General features: G+C 41.8%; 2 protein-coding genes across 2 annotated transcripts in view; one reads left to right on the top strand and one right to left on the bottom strand.

The window, feature by feature from the left end:
• LOC126424769 (esterase FE4-like) overlaps positions 1 to 21,567 on the top strand; it is a 298,792-nt gene that overhangs the window by 78,511 nt on the left and 198,714 nt on the right. The gene's annotated exons all lie outside the window — the stretch shown is intronic.
• LOC126424765 (esterase FE4-like) overlaps positions 1 to 21,567 on the bottom strand; it is a 107,572-nt gene that overhangs the window by 54,017 nt on the left and 31,988 nt on the right. The window contains exon 5 of the mRNA XM_050087516.1: positions 15,156 to 15,355. Coding sequence (XP_049943473.1) covers positions 15,156 to 15,355 — 200 coding nt within the window. The remainder of the gene's footprint in view (positions 1 to 15,155; positions 15,356 to 21,567) is intronic.

Raw genomic sequence — 21,567 nt, 5'->3', positions numbered from 1 at the left:
GACTTGGGCGATTGGCTGATACTGTTTATGCGTAATAGGTCCAGTTTCGCTATTTTTAATTGTTGTTGTTGAAAGGGCACAATCCTGCCCGACATAGGAAAGATGTAAAACAACATACTTTGTTGTTCTTGTCAGAATAGCGCTTTTTGTATAACACCATTTTATTTAATACATCGAAGCCGGATACCAATGTAGGAAAGAAGGGCAAATTGTATGTTTGATTATTCAGATGTGCACCTCTTTAAAATACATCCCCGAATCCAGTTTCGTTATGTTTGTGAATTGAATGAATGGCTGGTCGTCTGCTGAAGGTAGATTATACAATCACCTTTGAGACTGTTCTCTGGTCACCTTTGCTGAACCAAAGAGAGGAAGTATACCAGAGCACTAGAGGGCCTGGAATGTGGCTGACCAATACGGTGGCAAGGTCTCCCCCTACTTCTGCGGAAGCGCGGGATGATCTGATGAGCGGCCATGTTTCGGCACTCTGTCGCTCGTTCCTGAGGTGTGAACACGTGCTCTATGTGTGCTACAGAAAAACAAATTTAAATGAAAATGGTAAGCATGTGGAATGTTTAAGAGTAGATGCAAATGTCGTCTCTGCAAATGAGAGCGTATGTAGACAGTGAACCATCGCTAGTAAAGTCGGCTGTACAACTGGGGCGAGTGCTAGGGAGTCTCTCTTGACTAGACCTGCCGTGTGGCGGCGCTCGGTCTGCAATCACTGACAGTGGCGACACGTGGGTCCGACGTATACTAACGGACCTCGACCGATTTAAAAGCTACCACCTAGCAAGTGTGGTGTCTGGCGGTGACACCACAAAATTATTACGTGGGTCAGTGACGTGTGAATCTGGGATGACTATTGTTTGATGTGGGAAAGCAGAACAAGTAGAAAACCAAACAATTTGTTTTCTTTAGATGTGTTTTATACTGTCAGTGTGATTTATTATGTGCATTTAAACTGTGTGATTTGCATGAGACAGTAGCGAATTTAGTGGGTCAAGCATGATTAATCCTAGTACTGCACGAAAGTCTGTAAATTCGTTATGTTGCTAAAGAATGAGGTTAACAGAGTGTGGGAGAGAATTAAGTAGCGGAAGATTCCTTACCAATTCAGAAAGTTCACAGTAGCAATAGACAGAAACATTACGAGACCATAGAATAGTAAAACGTTTATGTTATGTCATGCCCATTGGGTGGAGAATCAGTTGTTTATTTATTGTGCTTAAGTTGAATGCAAGGAATTTTTCAGCATTAGAGTGAAAGAATTTGTTATAATAAAAGAGGAGATATATGAGACAAATAGTGCTCTTAATTATTGAGTTGTGGGTAGCCATTTTGTTGAGGTATTTTACCATAACCTCCATTTTCTTGCTGGGATGTCCAAACTTTGAATAAAATATATATCACAGGAAGGAAATGTGGCCATGCCAGGGTGGAGTCAGTCCATCAGAAATGTGCACTAGCTATTACTCAGATGCGTTATCCATTCCGTTGCATTAAGAAGTAAGGATGAGAATAAATTATTGCTTAACTGATAGGCACTAGGGCTCATACTTCAAGCTTAGTTGCAGTGGGTATGATAACTCATGAAAATATTTCTGATGTACGTATAATAAAAGCACTCGCTTGGCAGGCCACTCATCTAGTAGGCCACGGAATGGGGTAGGAACCTCCCATTGTAAACACCAGCGCAAGGTTACGCAAAATGCCACGCACGTCCTGCATCTACAGGTGAGACGGTTGCTACTTTGATGGAGCAGATACATGTATCATGAGGGCGAATTCCCTGCAGCAGCAGGGAGAAGTGGAGCCACAGAGGCAGGGCAAGGTTTCATAGTCTGTGGTTCAGCAACTGCAGTCAGGATATGAAGCAGTAGTGTGCTTTCATCCATCGGCAGCTAACTTAATAACTGCTTTGCAAGTCAAAACAGGACAATGTTAAGGCTACCACCGCAATTAGTTGTTGATCAGACGAGGTGACTCTCTCTGGAGCTAATTTACGATTGACAAGCGAAGCAAAGACATATGTGTTGTACCATGGGGTTCTCAGTAAGGCAGAAATATTCCAGCAATTGGCTGACAGTTAACGGCAAACTTACCAGAATCAAAGTAGCACAAGGCTTTTCCAAGAAAGTTAGTGCTTTAACACAGGAATGTGAGGAATCAGTAGAAAGCCTTTCAGAGAGGATCCAAAGGATCAATGCACAAACATACTAGCTGACAAAACTTGATAGTGGATAGACTCTTGCTGTGGGAAGAGTTTTTCTATGTGCTATTCCACCCCCCCCCCCCCCCCCCCCCCCGAGATGTCACGTAGGGTAAGATATTGTTTAGAGGGACCACCGTCTATTTTCTACAGATGTGAAGTGTTATACATATGGACATAAAGTCACGTATGGAAGCAGTGTCAGAAACCTGAATGCTTTAAGTGTGGGCCAAAGTCATTGGGACTTTCATTCCATTGGGGGACACAACTGCAAGTGAGGCAATGTCGCAAGGCACACACCTGGTTAATTTACTCTAAAGATTGCTTTCCATAAAAAAAATACCTCCAAGTGGGGGAACTTTGTGTGGGTTTCTGTTGATACCTATTTTCCACATGAAGCATTGCAGTAAGGGAAAATGAAGAAAAATGCGTTGTTTCATGCACAGAAACACAGCGTGCGTAATATTAATGCTGAATTTATTTTCCCTGTACGCTTGTACAACTTTGGCAGGGGAACAGTTAATCAGTTACAGGGCTTACTTATTGCTACATTATAGGTATTAAGTGAAGAATGTATTGATTGGTCTGTGATGACTATAGTCGGAAGCCAACCATCGATTACAGGAAAAAGTGCGTCACCTGCGAGACAGTGATTGATAAGCACTGGAAGTTTTGCTGTAATCGTTTACGGATTTCTTTAACCCAAAGGGTCTTGTACCATCAACACCAGTCAACCAGCACTGTATTCCTACAGGTAATAATGCATCGCTCTGCAGAAAGCCATACCACATAGCAGAGCATCTTCAAAACATAATGGAGCATTTTATAGATCAGCAGTTAGCGGGAGGTATAGTAGAGTGCTGTGATACTCCATGAGGCGCAGATATTTTCATTGTAGCAAAATATTCATCAGATGGTACTAAGAAGTATAGATTCCGTTATGATTACCGCTTATGCATGATGGTAGCAGATTCGATTCCTAATGTTACATAAACATTAGACAATCTAGGACTGCCATATCGTGGGCCTGTGCCTACTGTATTAGCAACTCGCATTACAGCCAAGTTATGGGACAGCTGTCCTACTTGCAGGTGACACACGACGTGGCCACATTCCTCATGGTTATCAGATGTCAAGCCCGACACTGAAAGAGGTCGCTGGCCCTATGGTGCTTCCCCATAGATCAGTCACATGACTACAAAGAGGAAGAGTTGTATCCTGGCTCCTGAGGCTGTATTTCGGCCATAAGACGGCCCCCCAAGAGCCAGTAACCTTCGAGTGGACTTTCTGTGCCAGGCGCCGAACGCAACTGCATTTCATTTTATCAGCAGCTCATTCCAGAGCGATTGCTACGCCGTCAGCAGAGTCCACCTCGGCCTTCGTGTCTTGGACCTTCCGAAATAGTCATACCTAGAAGAAGACATGGTTTTTTGCAATGGCCGATCTTCGAGCTTGTAATATTTGACTTCATTTCGTTAGTGGCATCGTTGACTTAGATCCTGGTCTAAGTCTTTGATAAGTTCCTTCAGGATTCCATTTCTGGCAGACTGATTGCCAAGACTCCTAGTGCTGAAATCTTCATGTTTATTATGACTTTTCTCTCCTTTTGATCCAATACTGTTCAGTGTACATTCTCAAAAGATATGTTTTGGTATAATAAGTGGTTAAAAATCAAGTACTGTCAGAAATCTTTGCGTTAATTTTGCCTTAATAAACTTTAAGTTCTTTGTGTACCTGGGCCTTATTTTCTTGGTTGAATTTGGCATGCACATTAAGGACACTAAAATTACATTACAACACTGGATCTGTCTAGGGGTGTCATCAGCTAGAGGTAGTTCCAGAAGATGAAGCAAGGACCACATTCATGGGCTCATCGGAATGTTAGCAGTATAAAATAATAAAATAATGCTGTTCAGGCCGAAAAACTCACCAGTCACGTTCCACAGGTTATAAGATGGAATCGTTCATGGCTTAAAGCCAAAAATGGCAGATTTAGACTATCTTCACATTCTTGAGGCGTAATGCCAGAGCATGTGAAACGCTTTCAGCAAGCTATGATTTGCACATCTGATGCTTAGCATAGGAAATTACCATTTAGAGCAAGTCCAGGTAAACTCTCTAGGGCACATGATTAGCATGGAGGATGTCAAACCAGTCTTTGCCTAACACAGGCGCTCTGGAATTTTGCAGTGCCAAAATCATCAAAATCATCAAAAATGGATGTTTTGGCTAAAGACAATCGCATAGATTAATAAGATGGACACAGAAACTCAGAGAGCTAGATTTGAGTGATCCATAAACTGGTTAGGAAGCACATAAATGCATATACATAGTGTAGGAAAGTTGCAGTACTGAACATGCTAGGGAAAAGTGTAATAGAGTGGCAGAGAGCATAAGCAGCCAAGACTGTCAGGCATTAAAGTCACAACCACAGCTCTTAGTACATAAGGGCCTACTCCGCATAATGACAAAGTGCAGACTAGGAATAGTTGCTTCAGCAGCACTCAAGGAAAAACTGTTGCAACATGTTCATGACCATGTTTAGTCAGGTCATGGAGGATGCTGAAAGATGAGTAGCAGAAAGGTTCTGATGGAAACAAGAAAACGCGATGCAGAGCAGTATGTGAGGCACTGATTACCTAGTGCACAAAGAACTAATCTTGCAATTGGTTCTGAAACATTCCTTTTGAGAGTACTGCCAGAGGCATCTAAGCCCTTGCAAATGGATGGAATTGATACTTTAGGACCATTTAATAGGACACCCGTTGCAAACCGCTATGTATTGGCAATTATAGATCTTTTCTGGAAGTTCTTGACAGTAGTAGCAATTCCTGATCAACAGGCTAGTGCAGTTTCCCAGGCTTTAGTTTACAGTTGGATACTTAAATTTGGGTGTCAGACCACAGTACAATTTTGGTGCCAGAGTTGATGCAGCAGTTGTGTCATGTACTTTACATCCAGAAGCTACAAATAAGCCCCTTCCATTGAAAAGCTAATGGCAAAGAGGAACATGTTCATAATACCATATTTGAAATAATTAGTTATTATAATAATGGCCAACATAATGACTGGGCTACATATTTACGAAATATTATTTGTGAAGTATATACTGTTACACATCCCACTCTCTATCGTGTTATATGGTAGAAAAATGCCTTTCACTTCGATATAATGAATCCTAAATTAGGATAAACTACAAATTTGTTAAAAAATTTGCAAAAAGAATACAGGAGGTATGACAAAAAAGTAAAGTGAGATAATTCTAAAACGCTGGAACTATAACTACAGTCTTCACAACAAGTGGGAAAATTGTCACAATATCAAGAGGGCTAATGGGTATTAGTCACTAACCCTTATATGCATAAGAGAAAAAAATTCTTTACTATGTATCACAGTCCTTATCAAGTCATCTAGATGACTTCTCAAGTACACATTTAACTGTAGTTTCTGACCAAAACGTCTATTATCCATATAAGTTTTGTTAAGCATTTTACAAGAACGGTAGATGCATTGTCACAAGTCCCAACGATGGAGGCAGTGCACGAGAAAACGACCAAAACTGTTAGTAAGCGTATATTAAGTGACAAGAAGGACATGCATTGTGTATGCACACATTGAGGTCACTTGACAAGAAGTATTTTAGTTTAGATATGTTAGGTTTAAGAGCTGCTTAGTGCATTTGTTTTTCTATTCTTGTTAGAGTGTATTCTGAATTTGTACTACTTACTGAAGGTCGTTACTATTTTATATTGGTTATGTGTTATTTCTTAGTTTTCTTTTATGTATATGCATTTCCAGAGGAGGGAGAGAACGACGAAAGTTCCTTTCTCAGGTGGTGGGATCACCAGGGGCAACCAGATGGGCTCTGTGGATTACAACGACTCATAAGGCAAATCATAAGGAAATTCCCTGCTGAGTTGCGACGAGAAAAGGAATATTCAGAGAACAACAACTAGAGTGATAATCAGGATTATAGGGTATGTATTAAGACAGCCTGTCGTCCATGGGCCGGCCGGAGTGGCCGTGCAGTTCTAGGCGCTACAGTCTGGAGCCGAGGGACCACTACGGTCACAGGTTTTAATCGTGCCTTGGGCATGGATGTGTGTGATGTCCTTAGGTTAGTTAGGTTTAATTAGTTCTAAGTTCTAGGGAACTGATGACCTCAGAAGTTAAGTCGTATAGTGCTCAGAGCCATTTGAACCATTTTTTTGTCTTCCATTGCACTAAGGGGTGTTACATTTGTAAAAAGTTTACAAGATAAATTGGACTAAAACAAATCGATTATGTTGGCTGCAAAGTCTTCTTTCAAATGAAGAGGTTGATACAGTGGAAAAAATCGTCAAAGGCCATGTCAGACCAGTGAGGAGACAGGTGAAATTCCTCGCCCCTCCCTCCTCTATCCTCCATCAGCAGGTCTCGGCATGGTCTGGCTCATGACCCAGTATTCAATATCTTGGAGATCTGGAGAACGTGTATAACTCAACCAACAGAAGATGCACCAATCTGCTGCTCTCAGGGCCCGACCCAAAATTACATGCTAGTGTAGAGAGTAATACCTCTGGAGCAAGGACTAGATGAGTAATAGTCTCTTAAGTAAAGAAAGTAAAGGTGGCTGCCGATTGCTGCACCACACATGGGAACGAATCATCAAATGATGTAAACTCCCAAACGATGTAAGCTCCCACTTATTCAAAGACTTGCTTGAATTAGTGATAGTTCAGAATTTCATTCCTGAAAGGTACCATATTTGGTAGGAATATATCATTGATAAAAGACATTTAAACGAGTTATTATGTCACTAATTCATTGTTATCAACGCAAACTTTTCTTTGGAGGAATTGCCAGGGAAGGACATCACAGCAGATAGGGAGCTCCACTGAACTCAGTGCTACAGAGACATCTGAAATAGCTGGAAATCAAGTTACATAGATGTGTGACCAGCATAACTACAAAAAAATGGACTTCAATGCAACAGTTAGCTATTGCTTAATTAACTCTGTCACTATAGTAACTTCTTGTTGGGACACAGATATTTATTTACAATCTTTCTCATGAATTTCATTTTTTATCTAATTCATAGATATGTAGCGCTCGACTTTTCTATGAAATTAAGAGTTGGCTTTCAGCGTTGTTGGTAAGAGAATTGTGTGCAAAGCTCAGGTTAATGTGGATTAGTGGAGGGATTAATTAATATCTTAGTTCATGATGTACCCATGATATGCCTCATTGCTCCAAGTGGGGACAAGCCACACAGAAATGGAATGTGGCAGTGCAGTTAGGGTAGCTTGCACACACCTAGTAACTGGGGGGGGGGGGGGCATTGCAGCAGAAAACCTCACAACCTCAGAAGCAGCAGGTTTCTCGGAGTGCAATAGTCAGTTGACGGGAAGTGGAATGAGGACATTCCCCATGTCAATACCTGAAGACAGATAGCTTTGCTATTGGGATGGCAGAAATGTTCAACAGCGTTCTGCTGCCCTCACATCAGGACTGAAGTCCCCAGAAATCACAGAGGTCGAAGTCCAGGAAGCTTGGTGAGCAATTCATCAAATCAAATGTCGACACTGATCTGACTTGGCATGAAGAATTGACCTCTTGAAAGTTCTGATTACCTAGGCTTCATTGACAGTGTATGTAGAGCTACAACTGATTTCAACATAACAGGAAAGGAATATGCATATTTAAGTAGAATTAGAACTAATCATGGAAGACGTAAATTTTGGCATCACAACTATGGGACAGCAGAAAATCCATTTTGAGACATTGTACGACATGTCACAGAACATCGAGCACATGGCTGTGAAGAGCCAAAGAAGGACATTTGAAGAGATACACACAGTTCCGTCAATGATGTGAAATGGTTGAAAACACTGCACCTTGTATTGTAACTTTTTAACTTACCAAAATGTCATATGTAAACACTGCAGATAAGTTTTTGTAAAATATTCATATTTCCAAAGAATCCTCATTCTTACACACACACACACACACACACACACACACACACACACACACACACACACATATATATATATATATATATATATAGCGTAATAATACACTACTGGCCATTAAAATTGCTACACCAAGCAGAAATTCAGAGGATAAACGGGTATTCATTGAACAAATATATTATACTAGAACTGACATGTGATTACATTTTCACGCAATTTGGGTGCATACATCCTGAGAAATCAGTACCCAGAACAACCACCTCTGGCTGTAAAAGCGGCCTTGATACACCTGGGCAATGAGTCAGACAGAGCTTGGATGGTGTACACAGTTACAGCTGCCCATGCAGCTTCAACATGATACCACAGTTCATCAAGAGTAGTGGCTGGCGTATTGTGACGAGCCAGTTCCTCGGCCACGATTGACCAGACGATTTCAGTTGGTCACAGATCTGAAGATTGTGCTGGTCAGGGCAGCAGTCGAACATTTTCTGTATCCAGAAAGGCCCGTACAGGACCTGCAACATGCGGTCGTGCATTATCCCGCTGAAATGTAGGGTTTCGCAGGGATCGAATGAAGGGTAGAGCCACTGGTCGTAACACATCTGAAATGTAACGTCCTCTATTCGAAGTGCCGTCAATGCGAACAAGAGGTGACTGAGACATGTAACCAACGACACCCCTTACCATCACACCGGCTGATACTCCAGTACGGCAATGACGAATACACGCTTCCAATGTGCGTTCACTGCGATGTCGCCAAACATGGATGCGACCTTCATGATGCTGTAAATAGAACCTGGATTCATCCGAAAAAATGACGTTTCAGCATTCGTGCACCCACGTTCGTGGTTGAATACACCATCGCAGGCGCTCCTGTCTGTGATGCAGCGACAAGGGTAACCACAGCTATGGTCTTCGAACTGATAGTCAATGCTGCTGCAAATGTCGCCGAACTGTTCGTGCAGATGGTTGTTGTCTTGGAAACCTCCCCGTCTGTTGACTCAGGGATCGAGACGTGGCTGCACGATCCGTTACAGCCATGTGGATAAGATGCCTGTCATCTCGACTGCTAGTGATACGTGGCCATTAGGATCCAGCATGGCGTTCCGTATTACCCTCCGGAACCCACCGATTCAATATTCTGCTAACAGTCATTGGATCTCGACCAACGCAATAAATATGATAAACCACAATCGCGATAGGCTACAATCCGACCTTTATCAAAGTCGGAAACGTGATGGTACGCATTTCTCCTCCTTACACGTTTCACCAGGCAACGCCGGTCAACTGCTGTTTGTGTATGAGAAATCGGTTAGAAACTTTCCTCCTATCAGCACGTTGTAGGTGTCGCCACCAGCGCCAACCTTGTGTGAATGCTCTGAAAAACTAATCATTTGCATATGACAGCAACTTCTTCCTGCCGGTTAAATTTCGCGTCTGTAGCACGTCATCTTCGTGGTGTAGCAATTTTAACGGCCAGTAGTGTAATTCCAATCCCAAAGAAAGCAGGTGTTGACAGATGTGAAAATTACCGAACTATTAGTTCAATGAGCCATGGCTTCAAAATACTAACAAGAATTCTTTACAGACGAATGGAAAAACTGGTTGAAGGAGACCTCGAGGGAGATCAGTTGGGATTCCATAGAAATGTTGGTGCACGTGAGGCAATACTGACCCTACGACTTATCTTAGAAAATAGATTTAGGAAAGGAAAACTCACGTTTGTAGTATTTGTAGCCTTAGAGAAAGCTTCTGACTATATTGACTGGAATGTTCTCTTTCAAATTCTGAAGGTGGCAGGGGTAAAATACAGGGAGCGAAAGGCTATTTACAATTAGTACAGAAACAAAATGGCAGTTATAAGAGTCGAGGGGCATGAAAGGGAAGCAGTGGTTGGGAAAGGAGTGAGACAGGGTTGTAGCCTACCCCCAGTGTTATTCAATCTGTATATTGATCAAGCAATAAAGGAAACAAAAGAAAAGTTCGGAGTAAGAATTAAAATCCATGGAGAAGAAATAAAAACTTTGAGGTTCGCCGATGACATTGTAATTCTGTCAGAGACAGCAAAGGACTTAGAAGAGCAGTTGAACGGAATGGACAGTGTCTTGAAAGGAGGATATAAGATGAACATCAACAAAAGCAAAACGAGGATAATGGAATGTAGTCGAATTAAGTTGGGTGATGCTGAGGGAATTAGATTAGGAAATGTGATACCTAAAGGAGTTTTGCTATTTGGGGAGCAAAATAACTGATGATGGTCGAAGTAGAGAGGATGTAAAATGTAGACTGGCAATGGCAAGGAAAGCGTTTCTGAAGAAGAGAAATTTGTTAACATCGAGCATAGATTTAAGTGTCAGGAAGTCGTTTCTGAAAGCATTTGTGTGGAGTGTAGCCATGTATGGAAATGAAACATGGACGATAACTAGTTTGGACAAGAAAAGAATAGAAGCTTTCGAAATGTGGTGCTGCAGAAGAATGCTGAAGATTAATGGGTAGATCACATAACTAATGAGGAGGTATTGATTAGAATTGGGGAGAAGTGAAGTTTGTGGCATAATTTGACTAGAAGAAGGAATCGTTCGGTGGGACATGTTCTGAGGCATCAAGGGATCACCAATTTAGTATTGGAGGGCAGCGTGGAGGGTAAAAATCGCGGAGGGAGACCAAGAGATGAATACACTAAACAGATTCAGAAGGATGTAGGTTGCAATAGGTGCTGGGAGATAAGGAACCTGGCATAGGAGAGCTGAATCAAACCAGTCTCTGGACTGAAAACCACAACAATAACAACATAGCGTAATTCACGAAGATATGCAACTATTTTAATATGTTATTCTACAACTAAAACTAAAGAAAAACTTCATATAAACGTAGATCTGCAAATGTTTTGTTGCGGAGTTATAGCTGGATGTTCTGGAAAACTACTGCACATACACGTCTGCGACATGTTTTACTATATTCACCAGGTCAATAACAACAAAATAAATGGCAATCGTGCTTCACTTTAATCTCGTACAGTTTTGCGATGGCTTCATATTAGTGAAGTTGGTAAATTTGAGGCAAAATATTTTAGTAGCCGTAACTCCATAACTAAACATTTGCGGACCTATGTTTGTATGAACGTTTTTTCTTTAGTTTTATTTGTAGAATAACATATTAAAATATTTGGTTCAAATGGCTCTGAGCACTACGGGACTCAACTGCTGAGGTCATTAGTCCCCTAGAACTTAGAACTAGTTAAACCTAACTAACCTAAGGACATCACAAACACCCATGCCCGAGGCAAGATTCGAACCTGCGACCGTAGAGGTCTTGCGGTTCCAGACTGCAGCGCCTTTAACCGCACGGCCACTTCGGCCGGCTTAAAATATTTGCATATCTCTGTGAATCACCCTACATATATATATATGATAGTCTGAAACAGTTGTGCTCTCAGATCAGAGCACTTGCAGTGCGCTGAAATGCAGAATGTACAGACATCTGGGGATCCATGAGTTACCACTTGTTGAAGCGCTCATTACCAGTTAAAATGTGCCTTTTCCGGAAGTGATAAATTTAAGGGGGCGACAGGACGTCAAACGAGCATATTTTGAGCAGGAGAGACACCACAGGGCATTTTAATTTCCACTGTCTGTACTTTTACAAACAAATTTGTAAAACTTTGTCAGCATGACCAGGAAGGATTCAGGATTCACTCTCATAGCAGTGGAAATTCAGAAACGAAACAAAATAATCTTTTTTACCCGTGAGATTTCATCGTTTTTCACTTACTATTGGCTGCATTTGTTGCTTAGGTAAACTTTTGTTCATAAGTAATAGAGATTCTTCTATGAGTTTTGCACAGCATACAAACCATACTTACAGGTAAATGAAACTCTACAATTTATTTAATTTATGAAAAAATGAATGATCTGTTACGTTTTAAACTTCATGTTTAGAAAAAAAGTCAAATTTTATAGTTAATTATCTCAATTCTTAGCAGTTTTTAATAGATTTGGAAACTTCTAGAGTTTTGCATTAAGGAGTTTGTGTTTAGTAAGCATACCAAGCCTGAAAGTAACTGGATATTGATTTTGGATGTTACGTGTACCTAAGTACAGAAACTTGTGTTTTGGGGAAAATGGTCGTTTAAGTTTCTGCTTGTAGTTGGCATTGTTTTAGAACTGTTCAGCAGCATAAGCAGGCTCTTTTTCATTTTCTAAATCAGTTTTCTTCCTTTTCACATTCCTATGATGCACTCTTCTTGATTTTATTGTCTCCAAAAATGGTTTATCTGCTTTCACTACACACTGCCTATTGCCTACAAAGCTTTGATGCAGTTCATTCCGGGCTTAATTCTCAATTTCTCTAAAAGATATCTCCTGCGTTGCACACCATCATTAAAACATGAAACTGCATCCTAAACACCAATAGCAAGTGCATTTCTTCCCACAAAAATGGTTTTTGGCCATGTTTATCATACACATTTCTTAAAACTTTCATTTGGGTTTTGGGTACCGCCATGAAGACAATTCTTCAACAAGTTTTCATTTGCGAAGTTCCTGAACATAGGTTTGATGGCCGCCATCACAGCAGTCGGAAGAGAATTTCTGTGATGATATTCTTCACCACTATCAATGATTCACTGGAGTAACATTTCTTGTAGCACCCTTTACTGTGAATCTGTTGCCCTGGTGACATTTTTCGCAGTTCAAGCAACGAATTCTAGGCATCTTGTGCGATAATATGGCACAAACGAATGCAAAACAACACAGCCAAATGAAAATCGTTTCGAAATTCAGAACACCACACTGCAAGCCTTTCAAAACAGAGAACAGACAAACTCAGCGATCAAAACGATGCCGCTACGGTCGCAGATTCGAATCCTGCCTCGGTCATGGATGTGTGTGATGTCCTTAGGTTAGTTAGGTTTAATTAGTTCTAAGTTCTAGGGGACTGATGACCACAGATGTTAAGTCCCATAGTGCTCAGAGCCAAAACGATGCACGTCGATAGCAGCAGAGAAAATATCGATATCAATAGTCCTTTGTTTCACGTAAGGCAATCTCTGACGCAAATATAAACATTCGATTACTACAGAGCGAAATAGGCTTACGTGTGACAGAAGAATGCTGTGCAAAGGGGTGTGGGCGTGGCATCTTGGTACATTTAATACCAAATAACGTGCTTTATAATGTGTCAAATATATATGTTTTATACATGAAACTTTTCAGGAAGATGAGAGCTACAAGATTGACGTATTTTTTGAAAAATCGAATTTTTTTTAATTGTTGACGTCCTACCGAAGAGGGGTGGATGAGCAAAAGCTACATTTCTTCGGTTTTCGGGAACCAAACGAAGAACTCGTTTGCGACACCGCCTGTCGCAGGCTGCTTGAATGTGTGCACGTGACGACATAATTGGCTAACTTCAATGGTAAATATCTCGCAAACGGAGCAACGTATCGATTTTTTCTTAACAATAGTTCCTCAGTACAGCCGCTCCTGCAACACATTCTGCTTTCCTGACAAACTAACTGTTTTGCGTACACGTGTCCACACTTCAGTACCTGAAATGTTGCCCAGGGGAGAAAAATACCTTACAAACTTGCTTGTGCCATACATACTAGGAGTCTATAATCAACCTAAAGACAATCTATTCTTAATAGCTATAATTATTAGTCTCCAAATGAATTACATTTTCAATAATTTTATGACTGAGGAAGCACAAATTAATGAAGCTGATAATGCTATAAAAAGTCAAAATCCAATAACGCGGACCCTTTCATGACCTGAATAAAGAGACAGGTTTTGCGACAAACCGAGCTACAACATAACGAATGATATTTCTCTAAGGTTAGCGAACGTTGCAGCAACCTGCCCATACTGTAACCTGCGAACTATTGCGCGATCCTTAACTGAGGCAGAATGGAAAGCACTCCGTCTTCAGGCCACAATTGGCCGATAGAGACCATCAGACTGTCGTGTCATCCTCAGCCGAGGATGCAGTTAAGAGGGGCGTGTGGTCAGCACACCGCTCTCCCAGTGGTTTTCTTTGTCTGGAGCCGCTACTATTCGGTCGAGCAGCTCCTCAGTTGGCATCACGAGGCTGAGTGCACCCCAAATAGGCGAGGTGCAAAACCACAGCACCATTTGGCAGAGTCTAGCCACAGGTATACAGCACTTGAGTGTCAAAGCAGAAGTTTCTTAGTGTTGTGTACATAGTTCCACGTAGTCAGCGCGTACACAACTTTCCCACTAGAGCGCATCCCACTAAGCACAACAGCACAGGCACAGGGCTCGTCCATCTCCGCACTCCGAGTTGGCGCTGTCTTAGAGACGGACCAAATTCTGCTTCCGCCGATCCGCGTATTAATATGTAACGCAGCCAATGAGATTGCTGCTAATGTAGAACCTTTTCTCCTCGCGGATCACACTCGCGCAGTGATACCTGAACGCACGAGGTATTACAACGAGTGTACAGACCACCAATTAGTAAGTCTGCATTAGTCTGCATTTGTCTGCGCCAGTCTGTACCAGTCTATAGTCATGTTTCAGTCTGCGCCTAATAAGATTACCATATTCCTGTACATAGCCGTGAAGATAAATGAATAGACACTTTGTCAAGTATCAGAGATATGTGAGAATAAGATTAACGTACCAACCCAAAGGAACTTCAGATTGTTGATTGTAAACAGCATCCAGAATCAAGTTACGTAATGTCTATGCATTTTATTATTTTAATAAATGTGTGTGAAAATTAATCTAGTTCTGTTTAAAGTTGGTCACCATCAATCTGCTACTCTAAACGTGCCAGTGGCATTTCTATCGCCATGATAAGACCACGAGACATATTGCTGGCACTGGCCTATTTCGTTAGAGCGACAAGTCAAATAATCTGATGGTGTGTGTACCGAAGGTCTTACAGTACGCACGCCACACTTAGCAAGTGTCGCAAACACAGCAGGGCGCTACTGGTGGGTAGAGACGCGGGTGCAGTTGGTGACTCACGTCCTCATTGCGTCCAAACATGGCGTTCTCGACGAGTTGCTGCACTGGCTGTTGCCTTAGGAAGGCCACCAGCTGCTGCGGGTCGTCTGTCTTGAGGCCCAGGTGTGCAGCCAGGGTGAAGGAGCGAGGCCGCATGCGGTCGGAGCACACGCCGTCTCCCAGAACCACGCCACTGTGCGCTATGGCTCTGTGAAATAGGCCTGAAAAGGTCATAGCAAAACATTACAACATTTCTCGATACCTAGTGGAGACGTAGAAAAATACCGCTCATAAACATTGATGAAACTTGTACTTCAACGAGCTGATTTCAGTCCTGGAAAGAGCAGTACAAGCCAAAGTCTTATAAGGTACACTTAGGGGAATACCAAAATTAATTAAGCAGCGGAGTTGCTCTGATTGATCTGCTTGCAGCTTACGTCACGATATATGACACAATCTCAGTGGACAGGTTCTACAGTAATTTCGAAAATTACCATTTGGTTCAAGTTATTCAGTCAGTTCTTGAGAACAGAAGATCTGTATATGTTGCTGTAATGAAAAAAGAAATGTAGGTGGAGAAGTCAACGCAAGGGCTACCATCAGGGAAGTGTATTTTCAGCAATTTTACTTGATTTCTACGCAAATGAGTAAAGAATTTTCTGTAAAGTGAAGCGTTTCCCCTACGCAGATAGTCTTGCTCTTGCTGTGCAGAATGAAAATTTTGAACTTGATGGAGAGCAACTAGCAGGCGCCTTGTCTACCATGTAACGTATTACAAACAAAATACGAGAGCAAATCCTTTAAAAACACAGGTATGTGCTTGTCATTTAACAACTAGACAGGAAAGACAAAAACTCAAAATATATGCTGAAAATCAGGAATACACAGCGACTTCTAAATGCCTAGTAGCATTCCTTGACCGGTCTTACACCTACAAAACAACTGCATTGAAACTGCTAATAAAGCGGCACTGAGGAACAACATTTCCAAAAAGCTTGCTTGCTGTTAGTGGGAGCAAATACAGCAGACCACACATCCCTAGTCTGGGCTAGACCTGTCCATGTGGAAATGTGGATATCATCCTGAATGAAACATGCTTTTTAACAACTGCCTCTATGAAGGGTACACCCGTGGATAAACTAGACAGCAGTTGGTTTCTCTGGTCCAAGTATATGATGATAAACAATAGAATTCATAGAAATGTTCAAATAGAACTTTGATGAAAAACATGTCATTTACTGTGCACAGAGGAAGTGTCTAGTAAGACTAAAATCCAAAAGAAGATTCATGAACAATATGGACAGAATTTCCCTAAATGTACTCAACATAAGGTACTGGTCAACTAATGCCCAACTCAGGTGAGAAACTTTGTGGACCTTCAATAATCTACGAACAGGTGTTGCACTAGTAAGGTTATCACCACTGAGGTTACAAGACGGAAGTGACATTTTCTAGATTGTGGTGAGGTGAAGTAAATGGTAAAGTATTCTGTCCTATCAGTCCCTTTAAGTGGGCATTCCAATATCTATGGCTAATAAACAGTGCTACTACTGACATTGCCTGATTTCAGGTTGAAAAATTTAGAAGACATGGCCCAAAACCGACCTGAACAGGAAAAACTGAAAGTAAAGTAATTAGTAAAAGGGCAGCCCAACTCTGGCAGTTGAATTCAAATGTCAACCAGTAGTAGGACAGAGGGGATTCTAGGCTGACTCATTGTATTTTGTACCCCAAGGCAGTATCGATGTGCAGTATGCATTGATTGTGTCACAATTGCGAGTTAAACATAACCTTCAGTGTCGTAAGTATTCAGGGTGTTCTAAAACAGATGTTTCTCATACGCTTAACGCATATCTACTCTTATGAATGGTCACAGGTTTTGTTGACCAATGGGAGAGCATCACAGAATGACGAAAAACCTTAATTGGTAGACAGTTCAACATAGTTGCCAACTCCCCTACTGATGCCTACTTACACAGTGTTAAGTGGAATATCTAGTAACATTCCAGAGACATCTATGCATCGCTCACACAGTGACTGCAGAGGTAGGGTTAGGTTGACTGTAGCATAAAGAGTGGCATTTCAGCAATCATACTTGTAATGTTCTGTATGCGAATGGAATGGGTATAAACTGTAATACATGGTACAACGGAAAACACTGTCTGCTCAGCAATTTACAGTAGTTTGGAAAGTACACATATAGATGTACACTGGTGACTAAAATTAAAGCAACAAACAGATATTATGCTAAGTTGCATTTATTTTACCACAAAACAGTATAAGCAGATCACAGTAAAGTAGAAACAATGTAAAAAATACAGAAGATAAACAGCTGAAACTTGCATAACGATAGACCAAAATGTTCTTCGTTCTTTGCAGCTTAACTGATTTGCACAGACATACTGACAACTGGTTAATGGGCTGACTATGGGGTGTGACCACCTTTGGCAGCAATATAGGCCTTACAGCGTTGGGGCATGCTGTACGAAGTAGACCATTATCGTCCATCAATACCCGGGCCCACAGGAACCTGCAACAACTGCATGTTACACCCAAGATCTTATTACAATACCGGACAGCAGTTAAACCTTGTGGATTCACCCATGCAATTAAATGAGGAGGTATTCTATTGCTCATTGTAATCCCTGGCGACAACTCCTTGAGATCGATCTCTTTCCACAATTTGGATTCTGAGATCGTGTTCCACGTTCCCTCCAGATGCAAATGCGTCGAGAATCACTCTCTAGATCAAATCGGGAATCATCTGTGAAAAGAACACTAGCCCACTGTTCAACTGTCCAGGTGGCATGTTGAGGAATATAGCAGGTCGCCGACAGTATAAGCCATCTGCTGACGCCTTCTGTACATCGATTGTCTCGATACAACACGTCCAGTGGATGCTGTGAGGTCAGATGCCAGTCACAGTGCAGAACTAAGACGGTAATGTCGCGGCCTTACAGCCTAGTAAGGGTTCTCTCTTTCTGATATCACACATGTTCCGCCCTACCCTGGTCGTTGGGATACTGATTCATTCACCATGAATTATCTCCACATCCACGAAACGACACAACGATTCACATTAAGCCATTAGGCTACATCTGTTTGCAACTGTCCTGCTTCCTATCTTTCTATGGTCCTCCACTGGTTGACATCATCCCTGTGCCATACTGCACCATCTGTGACTACGTACTGCTCGGCAAATACTACCCAATTGATAGGTGCCATCATTGGAGTAGTTGTCTGTTGCCTGGAATGTCATATTCCGTGCAGAACGCAACGGTACGGACATCTGTTGGCATTTTGTACGATTACATCGCGCATTAGACGCAGGACAGGGAAACAGCGGTTTGTTGCTCTAATTTTGGACACCAGTGTAGATAGCACCCACCAAAACTAGAAAATAAGTCTTGTAAACAAAAGTGTAGAAGAAAATATTTATTGATTAGGTCGAGAACAGTCAGTATTCATTTGTCGCTGGCTTCGTCTGCCTTTGTATTTAGGCTTCTTACTGCTATACATTTCTAAGAGACATAACACCTAAAACACTTAAAGTTGTCACTTACATCAGCCATTCTGCGCTTCTGTGTTGGCATCAAAACAAGAGCAGGGCTTCCGTGGAAAGTAAATGACGTAAATAGTCAAACATAGTTATATTTTTTCCTCTCAGTATTCTCCCATCATTTGGCCAACTATGTTTCTCGACAATGACGTGTACCATATGAGACACGACACCCTCAACACTGACTCAGCTGGTCTGACAATGTTTTTCCACACAAGCGACGTATCATCTGGCGTCCCACCCTTCAGACGTAAGTTCCCTTTCCTCAGCCTCTCGGTCAAACGCTTAAAAATAAATCGAAACCTAGTGATTGTGTAAAAGGCTTGTTCTCTCTTTCAAAATAGGCGACACGTAGGCGTTCCCCTGTATTGCAGATTAAATTTCTGTATCTTATTCTAGAAGAATCAGTTTATTTCAATTTAAGGCTATTCCTCGAGTTCTTTAAAAGATTATAGCGAAATCAGAAATAATAAGACCTACTGCATTGTTCTGATTTAACAGAAATGTGCTACCTCTTAATCTAAGCGGATATAATAAAATTATAAGATTTCTGTTGTTTTTGGGGTTCCATACATCAGTTATTAAAAACGGAACCTTTATACTATCACTTTGTTGTTTGTCTCTCTGTTTGTCTGTCTGTCTGTCTGTCCGTCCAACTGTTATGAAACCTTTTTATTCAAGAACTGGTAGACATATCGAGTTCATATTTATGCCACATACTAGGGTAGGGACCCTTTGTAGTGCAAACAATTTAATCTAGGAAGTCAATATAATCAAAAGATACAGAAATTTATGTGACATATTTTGCTACTCACTAAACTCGTCATCAAAATCTCATGTTGACCTAGAATGACCATACACTACCGGAAAAAATTAGTACACCTGGAAAGGCGAGGTCGATTTTAATCCAACGATGGCATACGAGACCTGGGGGATAGTATGTGTAATGATAATGGTTTCAACGTCGTTGGCCAGCAGATAGTGTGGTGACAATTAAGTAGGTGACCATGCCACGTAGTCGCACTCGTCTTGCTGCAGCCAACTAAGCGAGCCTGAAAGGAGTCAAACTGTAGCCCTCCGAGTGACGAGATGGTCCTTTTGGAGAATTTCCATACAAGTTGTACGTGCCTCGTCAGTTGTGCGACGATGCTGGTATCAGTGAACTTTCTCACAGCCATAGACCAGGTTCCGGACGCCCACGCACCACAGACGCCCAACAGGATCGTCCTATTGTGAGGGCAGCAGTGGCAGACCGTACAGTTACCATAGCAGAGATAAGAGGGTTTGTGAGCCCAGACGTGACAACACGAACTGTTGTGAACTGGTTATTAGCATACCTCTAGCCCATCTTCCACTCACACCACTGCATCGACGTGCATGGCTTGACTGGTGCCAGCAGAGGACCAACTGCAATGACGCGCTGTGGTCTTTGGCGATGAAAGCAGATTCTGCCTGGACGCAAATGATGGTTGTTGCGTGTACAACATAGACCTTGTGAGCCTTAGCTCATACAGACGCATTGGCTGCACCCCAGGCCTTATGGTCTGGGGTGCGATAAGCTAAAGCTCTTGTTGACGTTAACTGTTTCTGGAGAGGACGTTAACCAGACGTTGGTACGTGCACATTGTTGTTATACCAGTTCATTCGCCGTTCTTGCAACACAAACATGATGTGTTGTTCCAGCAGGATAACGCCTGCCCACACACTATCGGCGAAAATCAAAACGTGCAGCAACTTCCCTGGCCAACACTATCTCTCGAGTTGCCTCTAGTCGAGCAGATATTGGATATGATGAGAAGTACCTTGTGTGACTTGTCAACCAACAAATCTTAGGGAACTACATGATGAGGTCGAGCTGGAGTGGCATAACGTATCCCAGGACAGTTTTCACCATCGACTGAATGCCAGAGTCAGCGCCTGGATTGGCACCTGTGGAGACTACACTACGCACTAATAAGGGTGTTCCAGAATGGGCCTTTACCTGGTACCCCAGAACTGCTTGTGCTGTTGGCATGTAAATGTAATCATTTCATGTCTCCCACATCCGTTATTGAAACAGTAAATCTCAAGTGCATCTGAAATCTCTAAAACGGTGCATTAATTTTTCTCCAGCAGTGGATGTGGCAAGAAGCAAGTTGTGGCAGTATAATAATTCCCAGATTTGTTAATTTGTAATTGTATCACAAATAAAGAAATACTTTTGTGTCATTTGTTTTAAGTTGGGCTGTCAGTCCCTTTGTTAAAATCCCTTTTTCTCAGGAATAGGTAGACATATCAGATTGTTACAAAATAAAGACGTTGCACAATAAAGGATTATATGAAAGTTACATGACTATTAACAGTGCAAAAGGCACTGTCACAACTCAGACTTAATATTAAATTCTAGTGCTGTTAAATTTATACTTGGCTTCCATCGCCAGAATAAACCTAACAAATTTATTTCAGTACAATTATATATGGTTTTCAGTGCCAATTACTCATTCTGTAAGTGCAGTCATACTACATATGGAATCGTCCAGAGGCCACAGCGCCACACAAAATTCGGCAACGTGAATCGGTACCACAGACATCAACGAGGGCTTGCTGCAGTCCACAACAACGAATGGGAGACACTCCAGAAGGTCACAGCAGCGCCCTCACGCTGAGGTCAATATAGAGTCGAGTGGGCAGGAGCTCTGCCCCCGCTCGTGACGTCCGCTACAGCAACCATCGAGTATGACAGTGAGCGTTCTGAAGCAATGTACTTTCGCAATTGTTACATTTTGTCCTGCAACAGAACAGTTTGCTTACAAGTAGAACAAGTGAGGCTTTGCTAGTCAGTGACAGTTGCATATTATGCAACAATCCTGTGTCACAATGAAGCAAATCTTTTAT

This window comes from Schistocerca serialis, chromosome 10 (genome assembly GCF_023864345.2).
Source record: "Schistocerca serialis cubense isolate TAMUIC-IGC-003099 chromosome 10, iqSchSeri2.2, whole genome shotgun sequence".
NCBI classification, from domain to species: domain Eukaryota; kingdom Metazoa; phylum Arthropoda; class Insecta; order Orthoptera; family Acrididae; genus Schistocerca; species Schistocerca serialis.
This window is presented reverse-complemented; position numbering and strand designations above follow the sequence as displayed.